Source organism: Microcaecilia unicolor, chromosome 1 (genome assembly GCF_901765095.1).
Source record: "Microcaecilia unicolor chromosome 1, aMicUni1.1, whole genome shotgun sequence".
NCBI lineage: Eukaryota > Metazoa > Chordata > Amphibia > Gymnophiona > Siphonopidae > Microcaecilia > Microcaecilia unicolor.
The window spans coordinates 302361844-302382958 of NC_044031.1; the positions used below are offsets into that span (position 1 = coordinate 302361844).

The window sequence follows — 21115 nt, forward strand, 5'->3', positions numbered from 1 at the left end:
GAAATGAGAGCTGGCAGCTCGTCGTGGTGGAAAATCCGAACCGCTTTAGGGTCATCCAACTCCTTTGGCAAGCAGCCACCCTCGTCTGGATCATCAGTCCGTGAGGGCCTGCCAGACCTCTCAGACTCCCCGAAACTAGACCACGGGGGAGAACAGAGTGAAGAGTCCCCCTCAGACGGGGTATTCACTCGTCTACGCTTAGCGTCAGCCAAAAGCTCAGGGGAAGAAATAAAGTCTCCAGCAGACGCTGGACTATCAAGAACTGGAGGCAACCCAGTCCAAAACTTACCCCGCACAGAGCGCTCTCAGCGGGAACCTCCCCGGAGGAGCTGGGCACCACTCTCACCTCAGACCACCGAGTCAAATGAGCTGCGGTCAAGCTGCACCGAACCAGGAGCTCTGGAGAAAGCCTCAGATTTTTTTTTTACTGTGAGGAAAATTCGAGGCAGGCAGCCACAGAGGAACTCCGGGAGGAGGGGGAATGGGGCAAGGCAGGGACAGGGAAAACCAAGTATGCCTGTAGTGGGCACCACCAGCCACAACACCCCCCTGTTCTACTGGCAAAGCACAGGAGCCACCCGAGGCAGAAATCCAGGAGCTGAGAAAGTGATATCCACACAGTGGCGTTCCTAGGGTGGCTGACACCCGGGGCAGATCGCCGATGCCCCCCCCTGGGTGCAGCGCGACCCCCCCCCCCGGCAAAACGACGGACACCCCCCCTGGGTGCATCTTTATCTGCTGGGGGGGGGGGGGGGGGGTGCCGCGCGTCTGTCAGCAACACTTGTTCCCTGCTCCCCCTGCCCCGGAACGGGTTACTTCCTGTTCCGGGGCAGAGGGAGCAGGGAACGAGCATTGCCGACAGACGCGCAACACCCCCCCAACGGCGAAACGATGGACACCCCCCCGGGTGCATCTTTACCTGCTGGGGGGGGGGGGGGTGCCGCACGCCTGTCGGCTTCGTTCGTTCCCTGCTCCCTCTGCCCTGGAACAGCAAGTAACCCATTCCGGGCCACAGGGAGCAGGGAACGAGAGTTGCCGACAGACGCGTGGCACCCCCCCCCAGCGGCGTGCAACCAGGACGGACCGCCCCCACTGCCCCCCCCCCCTTGGTACGCCACTTCATCCACACCTGCTGGGAGATAGAGATATACTGAAGGCAGGGGGGGGCTGGGCGTCCAGGAACACCGTGTGCTTTCAGTATTCTCTATCTCCACCTGCTGGTAGGCAGATACAACCCATCGGATACAACCCTGCTGTTGATGACAAGGAAATACTGTTTTTCATCAAGTGTGCATAACAAAGATGGTACCACCACAATCAGACTGTAAAATTCAGCTGGAAACAATTCCCAAGCTTATTAATTATATTCAATTTTTCCCAACCTAAGGCATCTCTTTTTTGCTCTGCTGAATGTCATTTTAACTTAAAGAATAATGCTCCACTTTCCCACTTCCTCTGTGATTTCATTATGTCATGAACTTTTGGCGGAGTTTCTCTGATATCACAAGAATCTCTCTATATAAAACGCACCTCCAACGTTCTACTGAGGCCTCCACAAGTCCCAACGTTCTAACTGCATGGTGGTGAAACCACAATTTGCCCATGAGCATTTGCCCCGCCCTCACGTCAAACGTGATGACATCGAGGGTGGAGCAAATACACTCAACAAGAGTACACCCAATCTAAATTCAATTTAAGACCCGCCTCCTGCTTACAGTGCCTCTCCTTTCACCAGCCATTCAAAGCCCTCACAGAGTCACCTCCCCTCCCACTTTTGGCGTGAGCCGTGAGTCAAATTCGCAAGTCAACCAAAAGCCAAAGTGTAGAGGTTCAGGCGACGCGACACTCTCTTTCGCGGAAAAAGTTACCAATCACTTCTGACCCTACCTCTTTCTTTGCTCTTTAACGATCTCCGCCAGCCGGCTCACATTACTCACACACACGATGTCCATATCATTTAAAAACCCTCTACCTCCCCCCCCCCCCCAACCAACAACAACAAAACATAAGCCAAGGTCGCCTACATTATTAGATTGAAAGCAGCAAAAATCGGGGGGGACTTAAAAAAAAAAAACTACGAGACGAAGGCACAGTCTTACCAGCAACAGCACACAATGCAGATCACCATGTTCCCCGACTTTCTCCTCCCCCCCCCAACAAATAACACAACTTTAAAAGAAATAAAGAGAACTGCTAGCGAGCTGCAACATTCATGCCCTCTGCCAAGAGTAAAGCATTTTCAAGAAGCTGTCCAGACCAGTGCTTCAAGGAAAAAGGCACAGCTCAGGTTTTGTTTTGTGGCGGGGAGAGGTGAATGCAGGGAGGACTGGAGGTGCTATGTTCTGTATGTTAGCTGAGGCAGGCACTAGGGCCTAGAGGGCAGTGTTTGGGGGCCGCGCTCGAGACCAGAAGATTGCATATGGATGGAGGGAGCTGGGGGGTGGAGGGAAGGAAAGAGGAGAGGGAAGACAGGGGGGAGGTGGAAGGAGAGCGGGAGACGGAGGGGGGGCCCCTGCCACACACTCTCACACATACAGCCTCTCACTCTATGTCACACACACACACTCGCACATTCACTCTATCTCTCTCACACAATCACTCTCACACACACTCTCTCAAACATACACACTACGATGAAAACCTTGCTAGTGCCCGTTTCATTGGTCTCAGTAAAGGACCTTCTTTACTAGTAGTCTAATCAAGTACAAAATTACCCTGTCTACCAGCCTGTGAAATGCTGGAAGAATCTGGATACATTTCTATCAGTACTTCATAAACAGTACAAAGAAACAACAACCAAAAAAAACCGATAAACTGCTAGGCTGTGAGGTTTAAAAGAAGTCTCACTGCTGAACGTAAGCAGCCTGTGAACCATGTCACCTACTTGACAATGTAGGCTGAGGGATCCCATGTCAAAAGCACCACTTGCCAAACGTGCAAGCCGAATCTACAAACCACTGCTTGCTGAATCCAAAAGTGCTGCTTGCCGAAAGTGCAAGACAAATCCAGACCCCAAAAAGAGATTGGGTTCTGCTTTTTCTGGGCCTCTTTGGTTTCTGAATACTCTTATTAGGTCCCTGTCTCTCAGAGTGAAACAGCTCTATTTCTGGGACACTCTTCCGGGCCACCCCAGATAAGTCCAGTTTCCTTTCTCTTATTACTTTCAAGTAGTCCAAACTCTTGGTTATTAAGAGTATGCAAATGACAATGCAGATCACTATTCAAGTCAACGCTACATGTCCTCAGTTTCTCTCATGATAATAATCCACTCCACTGCCTTTTAGAAATGGGTTAGACTTTCCCTGCCACCAGACTACCACCACCCCATGCAGGGTCCCAGGAGTTTACCCTAAGTATGATAGTATGGACTAAACCCAAATGGTCTTCCTATACTCAGCTAAAGATACCTTCTCTAATCCAGAGGACCTATTTCCCAGTGGCAGGATGTACATCCCATCATACAGCCATTTATCTATGCTCTAATTTTTTCAGGGATGTTTCAGGGGGTGGGGATGGCACTTCTGCCCTTCTTATTTTCCTTCCAGTTCAATCAGAACCAGTGCTAGGACTGTAGAACAATAAGAAGACAAAGAACCCGCTGCATGATAGCATCCAGCAGAACCACTAAGCTACCACTTTCAAGGCAATATTCATTCTGTGGCAAATTAGATCTGAACATTCAGCGCTAGAGCTATCAGAGTATGAACACTGAATATCTGAGTGCCTGGAAAGGTACAAACCAATATTCAGCACCATATCCACCTAGCTAACTGGGCAGAGTGAGGACTGCTTTTTACGCTGTCCAGTCTGCCAGGTTAGCTATCTAGGAAACGGCAATGAATATTGGCAGTGTCCAAATAACTCCAGACTCTGCCCCAAGTCTGCCTCTTGATTGCCCTGGTACTAACTGGAGAGTGCTGCACCAGTCAGAGCAGACATTCTGCAGCTGAAAAATAGGCTCCTGAGCCTGCCAGCATGATTTAACCAGGCAGTTAAAATGCGTTGAAAGCCTTTATAGAACCAGAAACTTACCAAACTGTTCACTTGCTTCCGCAACATTGGGCTTCCGTAAAAATCTCCTAGAAAAATTAAAAAACATATTTAGGTCAAAAATATAAGCAAAATATACAGCGTATATACGTGTGCCCCGTTTCTTTATCAGACATAGCGAATGCCTTTACGATACTATGGGAAAATTAGGTTCTTACCTTGGTAATTTTCTTTCCTTTAGTCATAGCAGATGAATCCATTACAAATGGGTTGTGTCCACCTACCAGCAGGGGGAGATAGAGAGCACTGACAATCATAGTGCCTCTTGGCCAGCTAGCTCCATCTGCCTCTCAGTATTTGAAGCTTCCAAAGCAGTGTTACACCGCAAAGTAGAATAACATGAACTTTCCTCACAGCGAACGAACGTCCCAGAACAGGAGCATTAATTCAAAGGAGGGACGAACTCAACCTCCTGTAACAGAACAGAAATCCTGAAGACTGTTTTCCAACTTCTCCCAATGAGGGAACATATCTACAGGAAAAACTGAACCCAAAACAGCATTAATCAATCAAACAATCAATCAATCAATCAAGGAGGGCTCATGGATCTGCTATGACTAAAGGAAAGAAAATTACCAAGGTAAGAACCTAATTTTCCCTTCTTTGTCACCAAGCAGATGAATCCATTACGAATGGGATGTATCAAAGCAATCCCTAGATAGGGTGGGAACAGGCCACGCCACGCGCCAGCACTTGTGCTCCAAAATGCGCATCCCTCCTAGCAGCCACATCCAGCCTGTAATGTCGGGCAAAAGAGAGCTTAGAAGCCTATGTCGCTGCACTGCATATCTCTTGAAGAGAGAGTGCTCCACTTTCAGCCCAAGAAGAGGATATCGCTCTTGTGGAATGTGCCTTAAAGACTTCAGGCAAAGGCCGGCCAGACAGCAGATATGCTGAAAAAATAGCTTTAGACGCTGGAGACCCTCTGCGAGCACCTGACAACAAAACAAAAAGGTGATCAGAGGTCCTGAAAGCATTTGACATGCGCAGATACTGCAATAGAGCCCTTCGCACATCTAAAAGGTGAAATTGCAGAAATGGGTCTCGACAGGACAGCGCCTGGAGCTCAGACACCCGTCTCGCCGATGTAATGGCCACCAAAAAGACCGTCTTTAGGGTCACATCCTTCTCCGAAGCTCGCCTAAGCGGCTCGAAGGGCGAACACCGAAGGGCCTTTAAAACTAACCTCAGGTTCCAGGTCAGACACGGAGCCCGCACGGGAGGACGGAGCCAAAGCACCCCTCTAAGAACCCGTGCCACCTCCGGATAAGCAGCCAGGGAGAGGCCAGCCGCCTTCCCACAAAAACATGCTAAGGCTGCAACTTGAACACGCAGGGAATTATAGGCCAAGCCTTTTTGTAAACCATCCTGCAAAAAGTCAAGTATCGGCGAGACTGAAGCCCGCATGGGTGTAATCGCTTTAGCAGCACACCAAGCTTCAAACTGGCGCCAAATCCGAGCATAGCCAACAGAAGTGGAATGCTTGCGGGCCTGAAGGAGAGTGGAGATGACCTTGTTGGAATAGCCCTTGTCTCTCAATTGCGCCCTCTCAATAGCCAGGCGTAAGACCAAAGTGGCAGGCGTCCTCCATGGTTACCGGCCCCTGTGACAACAGGTTCGGTATCAGAGGCAAAGGAAGGGGGTCCACATACCACGGTCACTTGGGCCAATGAGAACCACCTCTCTTTGATGTAGCCGAATCCGTAGGAGTACTCGCCCTATCAAGGGCCCAGGAGGGCACACATACAGGAGGCCCTGAGGCCAGGGTTGAGCCAAGGCATCCAACCCCGCCGAGCAAGGATCCCTCCGTCTGCTGTAAAGCACAGGACTTTGGCATTTGCGCTTGACACCATAAGATCCGCTATAGGCGTCCCCCATTTGGCACTCCACTGGGTCAATTTGATGCCTGCTTAAATAATTGGCTTGCACGTTGCTCTGACCTGCAATGTGAGCTGCTAACAGAAACTGCAGATGTAGCTCGACCCAGTGGCAAATCTGCACGGGCTGCGCTCTGCACTGACTGCCGCCTTGTCGATTTATGTAGGTCACTGCTATCATATTGTCCGACAGAACTCTGACAGCCAGCCCCTCCAGGGTCGTGTGAAAGGCCAGAAGAATATCGCTTTCAACTCCAAGCGATTGATAGACCACTCCGACTCCTCGGGTGTCCAGAGACCCTGGGCATGCCTTCCCTGGCAATGTGCCCCCAGCCCTGCAGGCTGGCATCTGTTACCACCAGGCACCAATCGGGAAGCACCAGCGGCATTCCTCGGGGCAGCATGCTGTCTGAGAGCCACCACTCCATACTGAGCCAGGCCGCAGGGAGCCACGTGAGTCTGTGCTGGTAATCCTGAGGTATTGGAGACCATCGTTGAAGCAGGGAACACTGCAGAGGTCTCAGGTGCGCTCTCGCCCATGGCATCACTTCCAAGGTGGCCGTCATCGACCCCAACAGCTGGACAATGTCCCAAGCTCGCTGGCGAGGCATCCTCAGGAGCAAACGGACCTGGTTCTGAAGCTTGCACCGCCTTTGCTCGAGTAGAAAGACAAACCCCGAGGCTGTGTCGAACCGGACCCTCAAATATTCTAGAGATTGAGGGGGGGTCAGGTGACTTTTGGGTATATTGACAACCCAGCCCAGAGACTGAAGTACTGAGATCACTCTGGCTGTTACATGATGACTCTCTTCTGCAGAGTCCGCTCTGATGAGCCAGTCGTCAAGGTACGGGAGAACCCAGATACCCTCTCGCCTGAGAAAGACAGCTACTACCACCATTACCTTGGAAAAGGTTCGGGGAGCTGTGGCGAGGCCAAAAGACAAGGCCCGAAACTGGAAATGTTTTCCCAGAATCGCAAACCGGAGAAACCGGTGGTGTGGGGACCAAATAGGAATGTGTAAGTAAGCTTCTTTCAGGTCCAGAGATGTGAGAAACTCTCCTGGCTGTACCGCCGCAATGATGGAGCGCAGGGTTCCCATGCAAAAATGCCGCACTCTTAGTGACTTGTTGACTTCCTTTAGATCGAGTATGGGCCTAAAAGACCCTCCTTTTTGTGGCACCACAAAGTAAATAGAGTAACGACCGTAGCTGATCGCGGCGGGAGGCACAGGGACCACCGCCCCCAGGTGCAACAAGACTTGCAAGGTCTCCTCTACCGCCGCCCGTTTGACGGCAGTGCCGCATCAGGACTCCACAAACACGTCTCTCACCGGGGCATTGAATTCTATTCTGTAGCCATCTCTGATCAGGTTCAAAGCCCACTGATCTGAGGTAATCTTGACCCATTCCTCGAGAAAGAGGGAAAGACGTCCTCCAACTGCAGGAATCGAGGAGTGGGCCGGCGCACCATCATTGAGAGAGTCGCCCCTGCACTCCAGGCCTTGAGCCGGCCGCTGCGGAACGTTTGTCTGAGCGAAAGGAGTTCCTCTGCTGAAAGCAGGCACGTGAAGTAAACCCAGCAGAACGCCCCGGGCGGTACCTTCTAGCTTCACGGAAGCGAGGTCTGGAAGAGGAGGGAACCGCCTGACCCTTGGAAGAAGGCCACAGCCTATCCTCGGGTAAGCGCTGGGGTAACAATTTTCTCCAACTCCTCACCAAATAGAAGGCCCTGGAAGGGCAACTTCACCAACCTTTGCTTAGAGGCCATGTCAGCCGCCCAATGCCGTAGCCATAGAAGGCGGCGAGTGGCCACCACCACAGCCATCTGTTTAGCCGAAGCTCTGACCAGATCATACAGGGCGCCAGACAAAAATGACAAGGCCGACTCCATCCGCGGTGCCACCTCCGCAAGGGGCTCCGCTCCATCCCCGGGCTGTTCCACTGCCTGTTGCAACCAAGCGAGGCAGGCACGAGCAGCATAACAACTGCACACAGATGCCCGTAAGGCTAGGCCTGAAATCTCAAAGGACCGTTTGATTGCTGATTCCAGACATCGGTCCTGCATGTTCTTCAGGGCGACCCCTCCCTCTACTGGGAGGGTAGTCTTTTTCGCCACAGCCGTGACTAGGGCATCCACTTTAGGCACGGCCAAGCGTGTCAAGTGCTCTTCACTGAGAGGGTATAAGTGCCCCATTGCCCTGGCAACTTTCAAAGGCCCCTCAGGGTCAGCCCAGTGAGCCGAAATTAGCTCTTGGATGGAGTCATGCAAAAGAAAGGCTCGAGCAGGTTTCTTAGTACTTGCCATCCTCGGATAACCAGAGGAGGCTTCGCCCATCACAGGATCTTCAATAGAGAGGGCCTGTAAGGCATCAGAAATAAGCGCTGGCAGCTCCTTGCGGTGGAAAATCCTAACCGCAGTGGGATCATCTGGATCCAATGGCAATCCTACACCTTCCTCTGGCTCTTCAGACCACGAAGGCCTGCCAGACCCCTCAGAATCCCCACAGCCCGACCACGGAGGGGGGGGGGGGGGGTGCGCCACTCTCTGAAGGGGAATTTACCCTTCTGCACTTGTCTTGCGGCCAAGTGTCTGGGGAAAAGGCAGTGGATTTTCAGAAGTCCATCTTAATAATGTTTATGGACTTTTCTTTTAAGGAACATGTCTAAATCTTTTTTTAAACTCTGCTGTGCTAACTGCTTTTAACACATTCTCTGGCAATGAATTCCAGCGTATAGTTACATTCTGAGTGACAAAATATGTTCTCTGCCCCCAAGTCCTTGTATTTTTGGAAAGAGTAAACAAGTGATTCACATCTACCCATTTCACTCCACTTAGTATTTTTAGACCTCTCTCATATCTCCCCTCAGTCATCTCTTCTCCAAGCTGAAGAGTCCTAGCCTCTTTGGCCTTTCCTCACAGGAACCTGTTCCATCCCCTTTATCATTTTCGTCACCCTTCTCTGTACCTGTTATAATTCCGCTATGGGGCTCATTTTCAAAGCACTTAGACTTACAAAGTTCCATAGGTTACTATCCAGCTTATAATCGAACGAGAATAACGCCCAAGTTCCGACCTAAATCGGGAGATGGGCGTTCTTCTCACAAAAACAAATAAAGCGGTATAATCGAAAGCCGAACTTTGGACGCTTTCAACTGCACTCCGTCGCGGATGCGGACAAAGTTGACGGGGGCGTATCGAAGGCGGAACTGGGGCGTGGTTATCGGGCGAACAGAGATGGGCGCCCTTCGCCGATAATGGAACAGTTTTGAGCTAGAATTTAGGACACTTTTCCTGGACCCTGTTTTTTGACGAATAAGGCCCCCAAAAGTGCCCTAAATGACCAGATGACCCCCAGAGGGAGTCGGGGATGACCTCCCCTGACTCCCCCAGTGGTCACTAACCCCCTCCCACCACAACAAATGATGTTTCACAACTTTTTACTTTCACCCTCAAATGTCATACCCTCCTCCCAAGCAGCAGTATGCAGGTCCCTGGAGTAGTTGTTAGGGGGTGCAGTGGACGTCAGGCAGGTGGACCCAGGCCCATCCCCCCCCCTACCTGTTACAATTGTGCTGCTTAATGCTACTAGTCGTCCAACCCCCCCAAACCCACTGTACCCACATGTAGGTGCCCCCCTTCACCTCTTAGGGCTATAGTAATGATGTAGACTTGTGGGCAGTGGGTTTTGAGGGGGATTTGGGGGGCTCAACACCCAAGGGAAGGGTGCTATGCACCTGGGAGCTCTTTTACCTTTTATTTGGTTTTTGTAAAAGTGCCCCCTAGGGTGCCCGGTTGGTGTCCTGGCATGTGAGGGGGACCAGTGCACTATGAATCCTGGCCCCTCCCACGAACAAATGCCTTGGATTTATTCGTTTTTGAGCTGGGCGATTTCATATTCCATTATCGCTGAAAAGCAAAAACGCCCAGCTCACACCTTGACGAATAAAACATGGGCGTCTTTTTCTTTTAAAAAATACGATCCGCCCCGCCCCTTCACAGACCCGTTCTCGGAGATAAACGCCCATGGAGATAGGCGTTTCTGTTCCATTATGCCCCTCCATGTAATTTTGTAAGTCTAAGTGCTTTGAAAATATGCCTCCAAATCTTTTTTGACTAGAATTGCACAAAGTATTTGAGGTGTGATCGCACCATGGAGTGATACAATGGCATTATAACATTCTCATTTTTGCTTTCCATTCCTTTCCTAATAATTCCTAACATTCTATTTGCTTTCTTAGCCGCCACTGCACACTGAATAGTGGGTTTCGAAGTATCATCAACGATGACACCTAGATCCTTTTCTTGGGCGGTGACTCCTAATGTGGAACTTTGCATCATGTAGTAATAATTTGGGTTCCTCTTTCCTGCATGCGTCACTGCATTTGCTCACTTTAAATATCATCTGCTATTTGGATACCCAGTTTCCAAGTCTCATAAGGTCCTCTTGCAATTTTTCACAAGCCCCTTGTGATTTAACAACTTTGAATATCAAATCGGATTACCTCATTCATTATTTCCATTTCCAGATCGTGATCTATGAATAAAGCTTTTCTCGTCTGGTATTACTGGCTTAGGACTGCTGAATTACTGCTATTAAGTGATTACAGTACACCTTTTTACATTTATAAATTCAAGAAAGGAAAGAGAGGGGAGATATGACAGAGACATTTAAATACTTCCAAAATATAAATTTGCATTAGGTGGGCCTCATTCAATTGAAAGGAAGCTAATGGAACAAGGGATCAAAAATAGGAATGAAAGGGGGTAGGCTCAGAGTAATCTAAGAAAATGTTTATTTACAGAGAGATGCCTGAAATGGCCTCCCCATGGAGCAGGGGCAATGGTATACCTTTCTGTTTACGGGGCCCAAACTCCACCCCGATTTACATTTTGTCAAATCTTATACAGCATAATTATTCATTCACATGAGACATTCCGAAATCAACCAATATATAAAACTCCAACAAGGAGATAGTAAGTAATGGCAGATAAAGAGCAGTATGGTCCATCCAGTCTGTCCAGTTCTACCTGTTGCTCTGTGCAGCTTATCTCCTCTATGCCCTGTTTGAAGTCATTTAAGTTTTATCTGATTCCATCATCTTTCTATACAGGGATCCTCTTTTTTTTATCCCATATGATTTTGGCCACTGTTTTTGTCCTCATTATCTCCATTAGGAGGGATTCCAAGCATCCACCACCCTCTCCATGAAAAAGTATTTCCTGTTGTTACAAGGTAGATTTAGGAGTAACCTCAATTCATGTACTCTGGTTTCACTGCTTTCCTATCTCTGAAACAAATCTGTTTATATATTAATAACTTTCAAATATTTAAGCATATGTATCATATCTCCCCTTTCTTTCCTCTAGGGCAGGAGTTCACAACCCAGTCCTCGGGACACAACAAGCCAGTCAGATTTGCAGGATAGCTACAATGAATACGCATTAGCGAGATTTGCATGCAGTGGCTCCATTGTATGCACATCTCTCTCATGCAAATTCATTGACTGGCATGGTGTGTCCCAAAGACTGGGTTGAAAACCCCTGCTCTAGGGCAGTGGTTCCGAAACCTGGTCCTGGAGGCACCCCAGCCAGCCAGGTTTTCAGCGTATCCACAATGAATATTCATGAGAGAAATTTACATGCACTGCCTCCACTGCATGCATATCTCATGAATATTCATTGTGGGTATCCTGAAAACCTGACTAGCTGGGGTGCCTCCAGGACCTGGTTTGGGACCCACTACTCTAGGGTATACATAGTCAGATCTTCAAGCTGTTTCTCATTCATCTTCTGGCACAAATCCTACACCGTTTTTGTCACCTTTCTCCAAACTGAACATAAGAACATCAGTTTTGCTATACTAAGACAGACCAATGGTCCAGCAAGCCCAGTATCCTGTTTCCAACAGTGCTAGTATTTTTGGAAAGAGTAAACAAGCGATTCATGTCCACCCATTCCACTCTATTTTATAGACCTCTATCATATCTCCCCTCAGCAGTATCTTCTCCAAGACAAAGAGCCCTAGCCACTTTAGCCTTTCCTCATAGGGAAGAAATCCCATCCCTTTTATCGTTTTTGTTGTCTTTCTCTGTACTTTATCTAATTTTTTTAAGATGCGGTGACCAGAACTGCACACAGTATGTATGAGAAGTGAGGTCGCACCATGGAGCAAAACAAAGGCATTATAACATTCTCATTTTTGCTTTCTATTCCTTTCCTAATAATACCTAACATTCTATTTGCTTTCTTAGCCGCCACTGCACACTGAGCGGCAGGTTCCAGTCTATTTATGTCCTGAGATACAGCCTCCCAAATAAAACACAATATTCCAAGTGGGGCCTCACTAATGGCCCTTACAGCACCTTTCTTCTGCTGGTTATGCCTCTCTTTATGCAGCCTGGCATCCTTCTACTTTGGCCACTGCCTTGTCGCATTGTTTCGCCACCTTGAGATCCCCAGCCACTACTGTCCCAAGGTCCCTCTCCCAGTCCATACATATCAGCCTCTTGATCCCTATCACATATAGCTCCTTTGAATTTCTATACCTTAATTGCATCACTCTCCACATCTTTGCATTAAATTTTAACTGCCAAACGTCAGACCATTCTAATTTTTGTAAATCACCTGAAAAACAGGAAGTAGTTGATTTCTGATTTTAACTAACATGCAATATGAACAGCCGCAGCTGGCTAAGGACAGGTAGAGTAGTGGCAGCCAGAAGATAAGCTCCCATTGCTTTGCAGGTGATTTAAAAGGACTGGAAAATAGGAAAAGGGGGTAGAAGGCAGGAAAATGGTGAAGGCCAGGACCTGTGTGGTTTTCCCATCCCCCCCCCCCCCCGCCCCCACAGTTCTGACACCAATGTAGTGGAGTAATGGAAATGAGGACACTATTTGAATTTAAGAAAGCATGGGACAAGCACTGAGGGAGAGGACTGTAGAGTTTAATACTGTAGTGTGTATGGACAGACTGGATAGGCCATAACCTTTTTATCTATCATCATTTTCTATATTTCTTATGGAAGAAAAATAACAACAAGTTTAAAAACAGCAAAATATAAATTCCCTAGCTCCATGTTTTCTAAATATTTTTCCACCCTGATGTTTGCTCTTGTCCCCATCTCAAATATCATAACTTTGTAAAGCACTAGTGGAACAGTCAAAGCTTTAAGTCCTTCCTGATTTTAGAAACACTTCTAGTAGTATGTATAGACAAAAAGATGTAGTAGAATAAGTATTACCTAATTCACTTTGGTTTACTGCTAGCTGCCACCCAAAATAAGGTCTGAAAACTATACAAGAAAACAAACAGAGCTACAGGAATCTGGAAGCCATGGATGCCAAGACATTTCAATGATTTTTGGCAACCTTCAAAACTTTTACTGTCCATCTCACATTGTAGGGACATGTTTTACTGTTGCCACTTTGTACACAGTTGAACTTACCAAGCCAAGATTTAACCCTGCATACTGAGAGTTAGGTCCCCACTCTTGCAGAATCTGAATCTACAGCACCAGTCACACAAGCCCTCACTACTCATGGGACCAAATTTCATAATAAAGCATTAACAGAAAGGTGTAGCAAGGTGTCTATTTTATAGACACCAAACCAAACGTCAAAAAGGAAGTGATACTGTAAACAATATTCTTCAAGAACCACGTCCAGTAAATATCATATTTCCATATCACTTTTAAAAAAGCTTGTAACAATGTTTGTGGTAAACCAATATACAGTCTATTATTAAAGAATTTCTTTAAGTGATATGGAAAAAAATTGTGATATTTACTGGAAATATTTTTAGAATAATATTTTATAAAGACAACATTGCTAAATCTCTTTGTTAAAGGCAGTTCATAAGGCTCAATAAATATATAAATAAATAACAGGCACCCACACCTTTCAATGACTCCCAGTACAGCACAAACACTTGCACAAATTTATATCTGTTCTGAAGATGTAAGCAGCATATGAGTGTATGTTGTAGCTCCACCCAAACTATGCCCTCAGGAATGCATGCTGACACTGAGAATAATAATAAGTTTTATGAATGTGCTTTCCATGCTATTATGATTTGTATCATTATATGATTATTCTACTCTGCTGTTTGTGTATATTTCTGATACTGTTAGTCCTCTTTCTTGGATTCAATTGCCATTTGTTTACCTCATTGATTATATTTATGTTTACATGTGATTATTTCAGTATTGTTATGCAGTTAACAAAATCGTAAGTTTTATGTTAAACTGTATTTGCTGTACACTAGCTTGGGTAAATCTCTTCATTAAGGCAGTTAATACAGCCCAATCAATAAGCAAGTAACCACACAAATGAGTATATGTCTTTGTAAGTGCACATATGCTTTAAACACAGAGAATGGTTTCTAAAGTTACTCCCATAATGCTTTTTGATGTGTCAGGTTTGTCAGTATTCTTTTCTCTAACGGTTAGCAACTCCTCTGACCAGGGCCGGCCCAACCCGGTAAGCGGGGTAAGCACCGCAGGGGGGCGCCTGCCTTCAAGGGCGCCACATCATGCAATTTTCCCTGCCGGAACCGGAAGCCGGAAGTTCCCAGCCAGGAGCCAGCCCGCTGCCTGACCTCTTCTCCCATCTCCCTCAGTCCGCCTGCCCCTCACCTTCTTGCATGCCGCCCAGAATTTAAAAGTCATCTTACCGGAGTCCCGGCGGCAGCAGTGAAAGGCGAGCAGGCTCGGCGAGTCGGCGCTTCAGCGGGCTGCCTTCCCTTCTCTTCGCTCTCAGCTCTGCCTCTGGTCCCGCCCTTGCAGAAACAAGAAATGAGGGCGGGACCAGAGGCAGAGCTGAAAGCGAAGAGAAGGCAGCCCGCTGAAGCGCCGACTCGCAGCCGAGCCTGCTCGCCTTTCACTGCTGCTGCCGGGACCCCGGTAAGATGACTTTTAAATTCTGGGCGGCATGCAGGAAGGCGAGGGGCAGGCGAAGCACTGTTGTGGGAGTGGGACAAGAGGTCGGGCTGGAACTCGAGTCGGAGGGAGGGCAGGCCACCGGGCCTGGAACTCGGAGGGAGTGAGGGGGGTCTGGAACGGAAGAGGGTGAGAGGGAGGGGGTCTGGAACAGAGGAGGGAGGAAGGGAGAGGGAGGGGGGGCCTGGAACTCAGAAGAGAGGGGAGGGGGGAGAGAGAGGGAGGGGGGGAATGCACCACCTGTTAAAAAAAAATTCAGCATCCCCAATCGTTTTGAAATGTCAGCTCCTATGCCCTCAGGCACGTGGCGTCGCACAGTCTGTTCTTCAACTTGTTCTTCACCTTTTAAGGGACAGGGTGGGAGAAGAGAGAAAGAAGATGCAAGACGGGGGGGGGGGGGGAGGGTGCCAACTGATAGTCTGCAGGGGGGCACCAGCGACCCTAGGACCGGCCCTGCCTCTGACAATGTGCCAGAGCTCAAGGGATGCACGCCGCTTAACTGAAACAAGCCCACAGGGCGAGGAGGATACCCTTGCAGTTGCAACTCTCACTCACTTCTTCAATTTGCTGGATACGGCCCGATACCGCAGTAGAAAGTCTCCATCCGCTGTCGCCATGGCAACTGAGTGCTGTCACTGCGTCACATCCGTTATTAGAAAGCCGACGGATAGGACGTAAAGCGGAAACAGAATTGCTGGGGCCAGGCAGGCACATGCACAAAGGAAGTTTAATAAGACTTATTAAGTCTCTTGGGGCACATGCTAGACTGTTTTGATTGTTATCATTCCCGGTGCTGTAACTAAAATAATGTCCCGCAATTCACTCCCTTCTGGCTTCCACGTTCATCACCACCGCCACTAGGGAAAAAGGAGACGGGCTTCTGCCACCCTCAGCCTGCTTCCCTGTTGTATTGCAAGGAGGTAAAACCTTGCTGTATTGGGGGGGGGGGAGAAGACAAGAGTTTCCGGGTTCTTCGTGTCTCAATATTGCGCATGCTCGGTCGGAGTGGCGTCTTCCGGTTGAAAGAGAGACTCTGTGGGCTGTGGCAGATTAGTGCGGGAGGCGGGAGATGAGAGATTTGCAGGTTGGCTTAAAACTGTTTTCCAGTTTAATCGACAGCCTGTGCCAGTACATTAATTTGAAGCCCTTTAACCTGAGAGCAATAGGAAAGCACCTCTTGTGTTTGACAAAGTTTCCAGTGCTTCGCTTAAGAAATGTCTGATGAAATTGTATTCAAAGATTAATTAGGTACTCAAAAAATCTATTACTTCAAAGAGGAAAAGGCCTCAGAAACCTCATGACAGCTGAAAAAGTCGGGTTGGACTTCCTCATCATCGGCCCAAAAACCTCTGTGCAGACTTTATTGTGTTGCAAAATAACTCTCCTCTCGTGTGTCTGGGCAAAAAACTCTTTATTTGGGAGTCAATCCCCTTCTTATATACTCTATGAATATTCATGGATATTACATGTATTATCATTACTATTGGTTACATTTTGCTTACACAACCATGATCATGCATTGCTTACAAGAACAACTCTACATGAACAGCTCGTGAACCTGCTCAGGAATGTACAAACATCAGCTGCTATTCTGCTACTTTCTCAGGAAAGAACAAAAACATCACATGCTAGATTCTCAGGAATATACAAAACATCATCTGCTGCCTGTATCCAAATACATTCTATCTACATCTCCACCTTTTTTTTTTTTTTTTTTAATGAAATCTCCGTGGTGTGCCAGCTGGAGATGGAGGTGGAGATGATTGTAATAGCTTATAAACATATTGAGCAGAGTGACGTGTTGGAGCGAATGGACGAGGAAAACATAAAGAAAAAAGGTTAGGAATGCATTGTATACAACAGCAAAAAATAGTGAAAACAAAAATACCAATGACTAAATACTGGATAATAGGGCGGAGCCAGGTCCAAGGGATCCATTGCCACAATTGATCCCATACATCAGAGAGTAGGTTATTATGAATAGTAATATGAGTAGTTAAATTCCGTAGGAAAGCTAATTGTTTGTCAATGGCCTTTGAATTGTCAGATAAATTAAAACAGCACATGTCCTGAAACTCTTCGCAACCATGATGGTTAAGTAATAAAAGATAATCAATGGCTGCTCGATTTTGTAAAACTCCATGACGTAATTGCTGTTGCTCAGCATTAAGTAAACTAATAGCAGTGGAGGTTGCATTGATTGATTTAATTGCCCAACAGGCTAATTCACGAATATTTTTTGCATTTGCCGCTGCCAATGCAGGGACACCTATTAATGAAAATGCAAGTGCCAGATATTCAGTTTGACTCAGAAATTTAACATTATCATTGCAATTGGCAGCAAGGGTCATACGCTTGGATCGCATATGTGAGGAGTTAGAAAATAAAATATGTTTACTGGGAAGTACCATAGTGAGTCGACTTAGACAGCATGTAGTACCATCAGATATATTAGCTGGAATATAATTAAAGGTATACATTCCACATGACCAAAACCAGCCAGGGGGTAAATGAGTAAATTTATAAATATATGAAACATTTTCGTAGGAGCTACAATTTAACAAAGTTGGTCCAAAATTAACACAATTTGATCGGGTACAATTAACCATACGAGCACATGTCATATTGATACTAGCTATTTGATTGGTTCTCACATGCATTGCCAAAGTAGGCGGCAACAGGGTTTGTGTTCCCCAATTATGGTATTCATAAGAAGCATTTCGATAGGATGAATTAACAGGAAGCTGTGAATAAAACCAAGTATCATTTTGCATATCTTTAGGATCATGACATACTGGAATCAGGCAAGTTGCCAAAACTTCTCCAACTGCCTTTTGATGAGAAAGACAGAAATCAGTTTGGTTCAGTGAAATTGCAAACGCTTCCCAAATAGTTTTTGTGGGAAGTAATTGTGACTGTCCACAAGGTATGTACAAACAACAACACAGTAGAAGCAATGTAATGGAATTAGCATTAAGCGCTGCAATAATAGCCACTACGAAGTTATCATCAGTCTTTTCAATATGAGCTTTTTCTAAAGTCTCTGTAGCTTGTTGACTCAAGGCTTTAATTTGTCCCCAAGTAACAGGAGCATTAGGTTGACGAGTCACTGACCGTTTGCGTGTTTGCATCTGCGGTCCTTGAAGGGTGAGTGTGAAATTGGGAATTGGGTTGTGAAGACCTTGATGCCACGACATGAGGTTTCACCCACTTTGCTGGAATCCACACCGGGCCAGAATCTGTTTGAACAGCAGCGTAACCACGACCCCAGGTAAGGAGAGGCACAGGGGAACTCCACTGATCAGAAGGTAGTTGTCGGTATATGACCAAAGGACGAGATAAAGGTGGGGCAGGAGTACGAAAATGTTGTTCAAATCTGGAAGAAAAAGTTTTTGTAGCAGGATTATTGATGAGATTGAGATGATTCAGTGTGTAAAGGATTTGTGCTAAGCATTCATCAATGCTTACTCTATGACGGAGAATACCGTCTTTTTTTGTAGTCAGATTACTTAAAGCAGTTTTCAGTGTGCGATTAGCACGTTCAACAATAGCTTGACCAGTGGAGTTATAGGGGATACCAAAAAGGTGCTCAATATGCCAGAGGGTCAGGAACTCCTGTAAGGAGGTGGAAGTATAAGCAGGGGCATTGTCTGTCTTGAGAGTTTTAGGAACACCCATGACCGCAAAAGCTTGGAGAAGATGAGAGCGGACATGAGATGTAGTTTCCCCTTTTTGTGCAGTGACCCACAAAAATCCAGAATGAGTATCAACAACCACATGAAGCTTAGACCATTGACCAAAAGGGGGAAAGTGAGTAACGTCCATTTGCCAGAGGCTATTAACTTCCAGACCACGAGGATTAACTCCAGGAAAAAAGGTAGTAGGAGCTGAAAAGGAACATTGTGGACAATTTTTGATAATAGCTCTAGCTTCTTCTAAAGAAATTTGAAACTGGCGAGCTAGGCTAGGTGCATTTTGATGATGAAGTTCATGACTGCAGTGTGCTGTGGAGAAAAAATGAAGATGGCGATCCGCTCGAGCATTCCCTTCAGACAGACCACCAGGAAAAGGTTGATGACTGCGGATATGACCTATAAAGAGAGAAGAAAGGCGATTCTCCAAGTAACCTTGGAGGGTTAACAGTAAAGCATAAAAAGAGGCATCCATTTTGAATGATACATAACTGTCGGGCATGCGACGGACAAGATTAGCACAATATTGACTGTCAACAATAAGATTCAGTGGTTGATCTGAAAATAAAGAAAGAGCCAGGATGATGGCAGCAAGCTCTGAACGTTGAGCAGAGGTTTGTGGAGAGGTAAATTTGACGTGCCATTTGTTCAGATTGTACCAAGTAACCACCCCACGAGTGGGACTACCATCTGTAAAGACGGTGAGAGCAGTAGGGAGTGGACGTAAAGAAATGGGATCATGAAGAGTGATTGGCAAAATGGATGTGCCCTGTATGCGAGGGTCTTTAGGATAGTGGCAATCTATAATACCAACATAAGTGGCTAAAATAAATTGCAAGTCGTCGGAGAACTGAATCATTTTTTCCCACTGCCACAAAGAATGAGGAATGATGAGTTTAAGAATGTCGAAACCAGTCATGAATGTTGCTCGCTCTCGAGCTTTAGTAATCAGCAAGGCTAGTTGCTGGGGCCATTGTGTAATAGTAGAATGGAGAGTATTCTGTAAATAGACCCATTCTATCAATTTCGGAGGAGTTGTATCTTGATATAAGACACCAAACGGTTGTCGGTGGGTGGGGTCTTTGAGAACGCAAAAACAAAAAAGGGCAAATGCATCTCGTCTATCTGTCCATTTTGTTTGTAAGATTTGATCCAATTGTGACAGAATTGTTTGTTGCGATGCAGTGAGTGTAATTAATTCAGCAGGTGTTTTATGACCTTTTAATGCGAGAAACAGGGGTTGTAAAAATTCTGTAGGAAGTTTCAAGTAGGGACGTAACCAATTGAGATTTCCTAAAATCTCTTGTAATTGATGTAATGTCGTGGGAGACTGTAAATTGAGATGAGGAGCGACAGGTTGGGCTGCAGCTTTAGTCATACGGAAACCTAGATATAAATAGGGTTCCTTTTCTTGAACCTTCTCTGAGGCAATTGTTAATCCTGAGGAGGCCAAGATAGAAATTAAAGTAGATTTCCAAGAAGGGGGAAGAGTTATCCCTGCAATTAGTATATCATCCATATAATGATATACCAAAAGTTGAGGGAAATAGGCACGAAATGGTTGCAAGGCTTGATGAACATAGTATTGACAAATAGTGGGTGAATTTAACATTCCCTGGGGCAAAACTTTCCAACAATACCTAGTAGTAGGGTGTGCATTATTGTAAACAGGTACAGTAAAAGCAAAGTATTTATAATCTTTTTCCTGGAGAGGAATTGAAAAAAAACAATCCTTCAGATCTATAATAGCTAATTGATAATCATAAGGAATCAAATTAGGATTTGGAATACCACATTGTAACGGGCCCATTGGTTCTAAAATCGCATTAATAGCTCGTAGGTCATGTAAAAATCTCCATTTTCCGGATTTTTTCTTGATCACAAATACCGGAGTATTATATGGAGAATTGGTAGGCTCAATGTGATTTAATTGTAATTGTTCTTCCACCAATTGATGTAAAATCAACAGTTTTTCTCTGGTAATCGGCCACTGCTCTACCCAAACAGGTTTGTCAGTTTTCCATTCCAAAGGAAGAGAAAAAGACATATTTATGAACTGTTAATCAGGTAGGATCAATGATGCATCTAATTGTTCCAAAAGGTCACGACCCCATAAATTAAAGGGTACTTGTAAAATACAGGGCTTAATATGTCCTAGAACCTTGGTATCGTTAGGATATGTAATAGATAACCATTGAGAACTTTGGGAGGCTGACTGAGTTCCCCCTATTCCTGTCACATGTGAAGTATCTTCAATGGGCCATTCCACAGGCCATTGTTTATAAGCTATGACAGAAACATCCGCCCCGGTATCTAATATACCAACAAAGGGCTTTTGTTGCAATAAAAATTGAGCAGTGGGTCGTGCATTAGAAACCGGTTTTAAAACTGCACTTACCTGTCGCGTAGATCCAAAGCCCCCTGTACGAGAGACAGTAGAAGGAATAGGTGCTGTAAAATATGGTAAAATAATTAATTGTGCCCACGAGTCCCCGGGAGAAATTGTTAAAGGTGATGAGGACCATACTTGAATTTTAACAATGCCTGTGTAATCAGCATC

General features: G+C 46.3%; 1 protein-coding gene across 1 annotated transcript in view; it reads right to left on the minus strand.

Annotated features, from left to right (window-relative positions):
• The window catches only part of LOC115476726 (factor VIII intron 22 protein-like), a 66006-nt gene extending 50239 nt beyond the window's left edge, over positions 1-15767 (minus strand). The window contains exons 1-2 of the mRNA XM_030213320.1: positions 15419-15767; positions 4033-4079 (exon numbers count right to left, since the gene is read on the minus strand). Of these exons, the coding sequence (XP_030069180.1) occupies positions 4033-4079; positions 15419-15480 (109 nt within the window). The 5' untranslated portion in view covers positions 15481-15767. The remainder of the gene's footprint in view (positions 1-4032; positions 4080-15418) is intronic.
• Between the last annotated feature and the right edge of the window lie 5348 nt (positions 15768-21115).